Here is a 9660-nt window from a genome sequence, read left to right on the forward strand (position 1 = left end):
GCCACCAGAAGCGGAGGATATCGAAGTTATTCGGAAGGTGGTCGAATGCTGCATGGAAGGAATAGACGTCAAGGTCGAGATATGCCGGAAGGGCACGTCGAAACCGGTGACGAACGAGCCGAAGGCAGCAGCAAGACAACCGAAACCGCAGAAGTTGAAGCCACCGACAGATAGGCCCGACGTCGGGGTGGTCATGGTGAAACCGAAGAAAGAGCACGATTACGCCGAAGCTCTCAAGAGCCTCAAGGCGAATGTGCAAGTAGGAGGGGATGGTGTAGAGCTAGAGAAGATCTCGATCACCAAGTCGGGAGAAACTCGAATCCAGGTTAGGGAGACTCGTGAAGGAGGTCGAAAGAACTTCGCCGAGAAGCTGTCCCAGAAAGCAGAAGCCCTGCAGGCGGAAGTGAAAGCCGTGTCGGCCCAGGTCCCCATAGCGATCAGGGGCATTGACGATACCGTGGACAAAGATGAGGTAGAAGAGGCCCTCGTGAAAGCAGGAGTCCCCAAGGAAGAAGTCGAGAACAAGGTGAACCTCGGAGAAGTACAGGCAGGACGCGCTGGAACTCGAACGGCGGTGATGCGAGTCTCACCGTCTCGAGCCTTCATGCTCTTGCAGCTCCAGGAGCTCCGAGTTGGGTGGTCGGGGTGCAGGTGTCGCATCACGCAGTTCGAACAGCCCCAATGCTGCTTCAATTGCCAGAAATTCGGGCACCTGGCCCACGAGTGCAAGGAGGGAAAGGCTGAAGGCAGGAGATGCTACCGATGCGGGAAGGAAGACCACATCGCAAAGGACTGCGAAGCGTCCCCGAGCTGCTACGTGTGCGGGAAAAATGGGCACCGAGCTGACTCCCGCTCGTGCCCAGCGCAGCGTGAGCAGGCGGCGAAAGCCCAAGGGGAAGGTTATGGACGCCACGGAGGCTGCGAAGCCAAAGAAGCCGCGGAAGCGCCGAGGCAACAAAGGCAAGGAAGTCGCCGAGTTCGAGTCGGAGGGGCAGCCGGCGGTCTGCCCGGGCGCTTCGGAAGAGACCATAGCAGGAGGAGACGGCAGGTCTCGAGAAGAGCCGATGGAAACCGAACGGGAAGGAACACCACCAGCGGGGAAGTCGCAAGTAGGAAGCGAGCGGGACAGAGTACCTCCAGCGGGAAAATCCCTAGTAGGAACCGAAAACGACAGAGTACCAGCCGTGGGACAATCTCAAGTAGGATCGTCGCGAGCGGAACGAGAAGGAGCCGAAGGGGACAGAGTACCGACCTCGGGAAATTCCAGAGTAGGCCTAGGTCGAGGACGGAAGACGGGAGAGGTCGCCAGCACGAGCGCAGCAAGCCAGGGGCAGAAAACTTCAGAGATCAACGATGATCAGGAGCATCCAATGCAACACTAACAGGTGTCGAGACGCCCACCTCCTGCTCGACAACACGCTAGTGCTGTCGGATTACGACATCGCTCTTATAAGCGAGCCGAACCGGGCAGCGGTTCAGCAAGCGAGCTGGGAGGTGGATCTCGAGGGGGATGCAGCGATATGGATGTCAAGAAGACTGCAAGGAATGGCTGTGTCGAGGGGAAGAGGAAGCGGATACGTCTGGGTCGATATCGGGGTGGCTGTGGTCTACAGCTGCTATGTGTCACCCAACACCACTGACGAGCAGTTCATTGGTTTCGTAGATAGCTTAGAAGAGAGCGCGAGGGCATGGAGCCCACGGAGACTGCTAGTGGTCACCGGGGACTTCAACTCCGCAGCGGTGGAATGGGGCAGCAGCACCACGAATCGAAGAGGCGAGTTGATACTGGAGATGACCAGCCGACTGGACCTCCTGGTGGCGAACGACGGGATAGTGCCAACATTCCAGCGGAGGGAGCAGAGGTCCTACCTGGACCTCACGCTCTACTCTGGCAACGTGAACGGGGGCATCGAAGGCTGGAGAGTGCTCGAGGAGGAAACGGGCAGCGATCATCGCTACCTCGAGTTCCAGATCCGGGGAGAAAGGCAGCAGCAGCGAGGTGCAGAGGAAGGGGAGGCACCGACGACATCGTGGAGATGGAACCCGCGACGACTGGACCTCGAAGTCGTTAAGGGAACCATACTTGAAGAGGGTGAGCAAGGGACACCGACGGAAACGGCGGAGCAGATAGCAGCCGCCCTCGGCCGGGCCTGCGAGAAGGCTGCGCGTGGAGGACTCCCGGGGGGCCAACGCAGGCTGAGGCCGAAGTATTGGTGGACAGCAGAAATCGCCGAAGCGAGGAAGGAGTGCGTGAGGCTGCACAGAAGACACTTCAGGAGTACACTGAGGAGCGCAGCGCAGCCGGATGAGATACGCGAGGCACTGGAGAGCTACAAGGCGGCGAAGAAGATGATGCGCCGACTAATCCAGCAGAGCCGAGAGCGATGTTGGAAGGAGCTATGTGAGGAAGTGGAACGAGACGCGTTCGGCAAGCCATACAAGATCGTGATGAAGAAGATTGGAGCAGCGACTCCGAGGCTTCACGCGAGCTTGGTCGACCGAATCATCGAGCGACTGTTCCCCGCGCGACCGGCGCAGCAATGGAGATTCGGGGAGGACGAGGACTTCAACTTCGACGAAGTGACGGCGGAGGAGGTCCTGACAGCGGCGGAGAAGATCAGCATCGGAAAGGCCCCGGGAGTCGATGGCGTACCCCCGGAGGTGACCAAGATGTTCATGAAGTTGAGACCGGCGGACTTTGCAGCCATGACCAACCAGCTGCTCAGGGAAGGGCGATTCCCAAGTGAGTGGAAAGTTGCGAGACTTGTCCTGCTCCCTAAGCCAGGCAAGCCGAGGGACGACCCGTCGTCCTACCGGCCGCTGTGTCTCTTGGACACAGAAGGCAAGGCGGTGGAAACACTCCTGGCAGGGAGACTCACGACGGAACTCGAGCAAAGGAGCGCCATCGCCGACACCCAGTTCGGGTTTCGAGCGGGAAGATCGACGATCGATGCGATCCAGGAAGTTGTTCGAGCGGCAGAGGAAGAGCGAAGCGCGGAGAAGACATGGAGGACGAGGAAGCTCTGCCTGGTGATCCTGGTCGATGTGAGGAATGCCTTCAACTCGATGCCGTGGGAGGTGGTGATGGAGGCGCTGAGGAGCGCCGAGATCTCACCGTACCTTCGGCGGGTCATCGGCAGCTACTTGGAAGACCGATGGATCGTGACAACAGAGGGGGCAAGACACAGGATGACGGCCGGAGTGCCGCAGGGCTCCATCCTAGGACCGACCCTGTGGAACGTGGCCTACGACGGAGTACTGCGGCTGGATCTGCCGGAAGGCGCGAGCACCGTCGCCTATGCGGATGATTTAGCAATCATCGTGAAGGCTCGGACGGAGGACGAGCTCGTGTCGAAGGCGAATGGAGCGATGGAAGCGGTAGCGAACTGGATGGACTCGAAACATCTGGCGCTCGCACCGGAGAAGACGGAGGCGATCCTTCTCATCGGCAGGCGGAGGTGTGGACCACTGGAGGGGCTCAACCTCAGGGGACACGCGGTGGAGCCGAGGAGGGAGGTCAAGTACCTGGGAGTGTGGCTGGACCGAGGGCTAACGTTCGCCCCACATATCCAGCACGCGTTGACGAAAGCGAAGAAGTCGGTGAAGGCGCTCAGCCGAATCCTCCCCCGGACCCGGGGAGCGGGAGAGGGGAGGAGACGGCTACTGGCGACGGTGGCAACATCCATCGCCACATACGGAGCGCCGGTCTGGGAGAAGGCTCTACGGAAGGAGAGAAACGTCAGGCGCCTCGCCAGCGTCCAAAGGCAGATGGCGCTCCGGATCTGCAGGGCCTATCGAACCGCAGGATTGAGCGCAGTGCTTGCGCTCTCCCGCCAGGTTCCGTGGCACCTTGTGGTCACCGAGAGAAAACTTCGGCACGAAGACCGGCGCGAGCCGGATCCCGAGCGACGAAGGACGAAGAAGCAACGATGGGAGGAGACGCTGAGCAAGTGGCAGGAAGAGTGGACGGAAGACACCGGAGAAAGCGAGTGGACGAAGAAGCTGGTGCCCGACCTGCGGGAGTGGCAGACCCGTAGGCACGGCCAGACTTCGTACCATCTCACGCAGGCGCTAACGGGACACGGTTGCTTCCAGGAGTACCTGTACCGCTTCAGGAAGACCGACAGCCCCGAGTGCTTATTATGCTTATCGGGATCTGTGGATGGAGTCCGCCATACGCTGATGGAGTGTGAATTCTTCGACCGCGAGAGGGAAGAGTTCCGGGATGCTCTCGACTGGGGCTTCAAACTCGAAGGGATGGTGGAAAAGATGCTCGAAGGCAGCGAAGAGTGGAACGCAGTGGACGACTATGTTTCGAGAGTAATCGGCACGAAGGAGGCTCTGGAGAGAGTCCGGAAGAGAGCGACCGAAGAGTCAGAGCGGGAAGAGATGGCTCCGGCTCAGGGAGACGGAGTAGCGCCCGAGCCCGGATGGCGCGAGGGGTCGACCGGGGGGATGACAACCCCCGATCGAGATGAAGCGGGAGATGTCACTCTGAATACGCAGCGGAGCGCCAACATGGATAGGTAGGGATAATTAGGCAGGTCGGGGGCCCCCTGAAGCGAATATCTTAGCTGATGGCCGGGGGGCCCTACCGGCCCCGTTCTCGTTCAATAGGCTGTACGGTCCCATCGGCCTCCGGGGCAGGACCTATGTAGGTTTGTAAGCCTAGATAGGTTGTATCGGCTATATGAATAAAGGAAGGGCTCGGCCACGACCCGATCAGAAAAAAAAAAAAAAAAAAAAAAAAAAAGTAAAAAGGTTAGGTTAGGTTAGGTTAGGTTAGGTTAGGTTAGGTTAGGTTAGGTTAGGTTAGGTTAGGTTAGGTTAGGTTAGGTTAGGTTAGGTTAGGTTAGGTTAGGTTAGGTTAGGTTAGGTTAGGTTAGGTTAGGTTAGGTTAGGTTAGGTTAGGTTAGGTTAGGTTAGGTTAGGTTAGGTTAGGTTAGGTTAGGTTAGGTTAGTCCGCGACCAACTGCCAAAGGGTTCGCACGCGTTTGCGTGAGCTCCCTTAGTTTTGGACCTAGAGTGATCTAGTGAGTGCTGTGAGGTGCGCCGTTGAAAAACAACAATCTCGAACCGCGGACGGGCGAGATTGGGCCACCTGGACCGAAGTTACGGATTTTAAGGTGAAAAGTCGAACTTTTGAAACCGTGCTCCTGGATCTACTTCGGGGAATTGTTGTGCAAATTGGGCTGACCAATCCACGATAATCCGAGTGTTTCCCGGTAGAGGACGACGATACGAAGCGACCGAGACCAAGCACGTGAGATTTTTCCCAGCCGTTCCGGCGGAATAATTGCTCAAAGTTCGCAGGAAAATCGGTTCGGCTAAGGCAGGTTCCGTTCGGGCTGAGAGGTAGAGTTCGACCAATCTTTGGCGAATTATTGCGGGAATTGGGCTGACCCAAACGCACCAATCCTCACGGATCCTGAGAGAAGGGGGACAGACGCATCGGACGAGGTCGGAGTCGAAAGATTTTTCCCACCCATCGAGGGGGAAATAAATTTCGAACTTTGGTGAACGACGTCCTTGTTTTCTTGCGATTTCAGCCCCTTCCGTTGCCCAAACCACCCCCACACCCCCTTTCTATCATCCCCCAATTTTTCTCTCCCATTTGCACCACCCCCCACCCCCGCCCACCAACCCCTGCCGGAATTGGAGCTTTCTTCGAAAAAATCCACCCGGCGGTCTCTAACCCCCTTATCCTTCCCCCAACCCATCCCCCACAGTACCTCCCCTTACCCTCCTTTTTTCCCCCTACTCCCCCAAGCACTTCCCCATCCCCGCCCATCAACCCCCGCAGAGATAGGAGCTTTCTTCGGAAAATTCCCCTCCGCGGTCCGTAACTCCCCTCCCATTCACCCAAATTCCCCCCCATAATACCCTCCCGTAATCCTCATTTCCTCCCCTTTCCATCAAGGCCACCCCCAATCCCCGCCCATCAACCCCCGAAGAGATAGGAGTTTTCTTCGGGAAAATCCCCTCTGCGGTCCTTAGCTCCCTTCCTATTAATCCAAACCATCCCCAAGGTACTTTTTCGTAACCCCCATCTCCCCCTCTAACTCCCCATACTTTCTCCCACCCTCCCCAAAACCCCCATTACCCCCCAAAAATTAATTTTCACTCCCCTCTCCACTGGTGCATTTTTCCCCATCCCCCCCCAAATTTTCCAGCCCCTCTCCCCGGTGTAAGCAACTTCAGAAGGCGGCGGAGCGGTGAGTGACGAACGATGTCGGGAGCCGAAGGGCCGCCCGACCCCTTTGCGAGAGGTGGACTTCGACACAGCCCGAAGACGGCGAAGGAATCGCCGGAGAGGCCGGAAGAAGAGGTCGAATACCCTGCCGAGAGGGTAGACTTGAAGATGAAGATGCAGCAGATGCGAGAGGACCGCGCCAAGAAGCCGGAAGACCCCGCATCCACGAGAGACGGCGCACCCGCTGAAGACGACAGGCACCTGCCGCGCTCATCAACGCCGCTCCCGGAAGGCGACGCTGAAGCTGCTGAACCGGCCTCGAGCATGGACGTAAGCAGCAACGCGGGACCGAGCCAGACAATGACCGGCAAGAAGAGGAAGAGAGCTCGACGAGAGGCTCTGGAGCGCAGTTCGCTGGAGGAGGACCACTCCCGCTGTGACGTCCCCGTCACCGAAGACGGAAGAGCCACAGCGGTACCGGACCTCTATGAGGACATGCACCGAGTGCTCAAGTCAGCGAGGAAGCACCTGGAAGAGGTCCAAGCTTGCTATAGGCTGAAGGAGACGATAGTGCTGGGAGCGAAGAACCTGGTATTCCAAGTGGGCGGCTTCTGCCGAAAGGCCGACGAACTCCGGAAGAGGAGGGAAAAAGACCCGATGTCTGCACTCAGACCAGCGAGGGAGGGACCACCATGCCGAAGCACAAGTCGGAGGCTGGAACCCAGACAACCGAAGAGCGGAAGGAGACCTCGGAAGCAGGCACCCAGGCGTCCGACGGCGACATCACAAGCAGTCAGAAGAAGCAGGGAGAGAAAGCGGAAGCTGAGAAGGAGGCCGAGAGGATACGAGGACTCGTCCGCGAGTCAGCGGGAAGCCCAGAGAGGCTAGCGTCGATTATCGCCATGGAGTGGCCGAAACCAATATTCACGGCGACGAGCACAACTAACAGCAGCATCCAAGCAACGAGAGAGACACGAGTGATCCTCTTCCGTGAGGGCAACGAGGGGGACATCGAGAAGCTTCAGTTCCTGGAGAGACAGTTCCCTGGAGCGGACACGAAGGAGATTGCTGAGAGGATGAAGATCGGTCGCACCGCGAGGCTCGAGATTGCGAGCAAGATCAGTCTGGAAGCGGACGAGGTGGATGATGTGAGGAAGCCAGCGAACCGGACACTCATGCTAGGGAAGCTCAGTCCCCGCCCGAAGGAAGGCCCAGCTGACTACCGGGAATTGGTTACCATGATGCAGAAGATGGAACGGGAGATGCGGAAATTGGAGCGGACGGAGTTTATGCTGCAGTTTTCAGAGGCGGACGAGCCGAGCATAATCCGGCGGACAACGGAGGCCTGCATCCTCGACAGGGGCATCAAGGTCGAGATCTGCATGAAGGGACGGTCAAGGAGGAAGGAAGAGCCGGGTGACGTGGTTGAGCCGAAACCCGAGCAGAAGAAGAAAGGGAAGAAGAAGAGGAAGGAAGCCGAAGAGGATATCGGGGTCATCGTCGTTAACCCTCAAGAGGGCAAGACGTTCGCTGATGTCGCCAAGATCCTCAAGTCCCAAGTCTCACCGGAAGAAGAGGGAATTACGATTCAACAGATCACGAAGTCGAGAGATGGAGGAGTTGTACTCAAGGTCAGAGAGGCAACAAAGGGAGCTGCCGCGGCGTTCTCGGAGCATCTTAAGACGAAGGAAATCGGAGCGGATGTTCGAAAGGTGTCTCGAGAGGCCACCATCGCCATCAGAGGACTCGATGCAACCATCGAGGTCACCGAGGTCATGGAAGCACTCGCCGAGGCCGGCGTCCCCGGGAAGGAGCTCGCTGGCATCTCACTGGGGGAACTTCGAGATGGGTGGACAGGTAGAAGAACGGCCATTGTTCGACTGCCGAGAGGACCTGCGCAAGACCTTCTCAAGCGAGGGAAGCTGATCGTCGGATGGGCGAAATGCCAGGCGAGGGTGACTGAGTACGAGCAGGGCACCTGCTGCTACAGGTGTCAACAGTTTGGTCACCTCTCATGGCAGTGCAAAGAGAAGGAAGCCGTTCAGCGGAAGTGCTATCGATGCGGCTCGGCAGAGCACATAGCGAAGGACTGCGCGTCGGCACCGAAGTGCTACGGGTGCGGGCAAGAGGGACATCGGGCCGACTCGGTACGCTGCCCGAAGTGGAAGGAGCAGGCGACCTCAACCGGCACGACTCAACCCGGAGGCCCGGCAACCCAGAAGCGAAGAAGAAGGAAGAACCAGGAGATCCATGGTCCCTTCGAAGACGAGGGAGCTCCATTGGCTGCCGGAGAACAAGAAGCAGACCAGGTCCAAGGAGAAGAGGAAGCGATGGAAGACGAAGACATCGAGGGGCAGAAAACCGACGGTCAAGATGATCAGCTTCATCCAGATAAATCTTAATCGCAGTCGCCCCGCCCACGACCTCCTGGAGCAGATGCTGGAGAGGGACCGGTACGACGTGGCTCTGATTGCGGAACCCAACCCTTCCCGTATCCGAGGCATGGGCTGGGAGGTCGACGAGGGCAAGGACGCAGCCGTCTGGCTGTCAAAGAAGAGAAGGGGCGAGGTCAAGCAGAAAGGAAGAGGAAGTGGTTATGTTTGGGTTGACATTGGTACTGCGGTCATCTACAGCTGCTACATTTCCCCAAACATTCCACAGGCAGAGTATGAAGGAACACTTGAGGAGCTGGAGGAGAGTCTCGGGGCGTGGGGCCGGAATAGGCTTGTGATACTGGCTGGCGACTTCAACGCCGCAGGAGTGGATTGGGGGAGCCCCCGTGGGAACGCGAGAGGCGATGCGCTGATCGAGCTGTCGAGCAGGAGGAACCTCACGCTGGCAAACGACGGGAGAGAGCCCACCTTCCGACGGACGGGTCAGGAGTCCTTCCTGGACCTGACTTGGTATTCGGGAGATTCGACCAACGGACTGGACGATTGGAAGGTCCTTGATGAAGAAACGCTCAGTGACCACAGGTACGTGGCGTTCAGGGCAGCGACCGGAAGCTTGGCAGAGACCCCAGCGGGCAGCCCTTCTAGCAGATGGAGATGGAACCCACGCAAGCTCGACCTCAGCATCGCCAAGGCGTACATCCGAGATGAATGCGGACAGGCGGTTGATACTCCCGAGCAACTAGTCACCATGCTTGAAAAAGCGTGCGACAAGGCTGCGAGGGGCGGCCCGCCTCGGGGACTGAAGAAGAGGACCAAGTACTGGTGGACCGCAGAGATCGAAGCGACGAGGAGGACGTGCATCAGGTGGCACAGGATGAGCTACCGGCGACGCGGACATCCCGAGGAGGCAGAGGCAGCCCAGACGCAGTACAAGGCAGCGAAGAAGAGCTTGCGGAAGCTCATACAGAAGAGCAAGGAGGACTGTTGGAAAAACCTCTGCGAGGAGGTGGAGCATGATCCCTACGGACAAGCCTACCAAATCGTTATGAAGAAGATTGGGCTCGGCGCCCCAGA

General features: G+C 58.3%; 1 protein-coding gene across 1 annotated transcript; it reads left to right on the plus strand.

Annotated features, from left to right (window-relative positions):
* Nucleotides 1–52: 52 nt before the first annotated feature.
* Nucleotides 53–4530, plus strand: LOC114828103 (uncharacterized). Its single transcript, XM_029110912.1, has 4 exons — nucleotides 53–960; nucleotides 1386–1985; nucleotides 2074–2130; nucleotides 2280–4530. The coding sequence occupies exons 1-4, from the start codon at nucleotides 53–55 to the stop codon at nucleotides 4528–4530; spliced, it is 3816 nt and encodes a 1271-aa protein (XP_028966745.1).
* Nucleotides 4531–9660: the final 5130 nt, after the last annotated feature.

Source organism: Galendromus occidentalis, unplaced genomic scaffold, assembly GCF_000255335.2.
Source record: "Galendromus occidentalis unplaced genomic scaffold, Mocc_1.1 scf7180000077163, whole genome shotgun sequence".
NCBI classification, from domain to species: Eukaryota; Metazoa; Arthropoda; class Arachnida; order Mesostigmata; family Phytoseiidae; genus Galendromus; species Galendromus occidentalis.

Bases quoted from the DNA above. Each gene is read 5' to 3' on its own strand.
- LOC114828103 (XM_029110912.1), top strand. From the start codon at position 53: ATGGAAGGAATAGACGTCAAGGTCGAGATATGCCGGAAGGGCACGTCG. The intron at 961-1,385 runs GCAAGGAAGTCG...CAACACTAACAG, and splicing joins GAAGCGCCGAGGCAACAAAG to GTGTCGAGACGCCCACCTCC. The intron at 2,131-2,279 runs GCAGCCGCCCTC...ACACTTCAGGAG, and splicing joins CGGAAACGGCGGAGCAGATA to TACACTGAGGAGCGCAGCGC.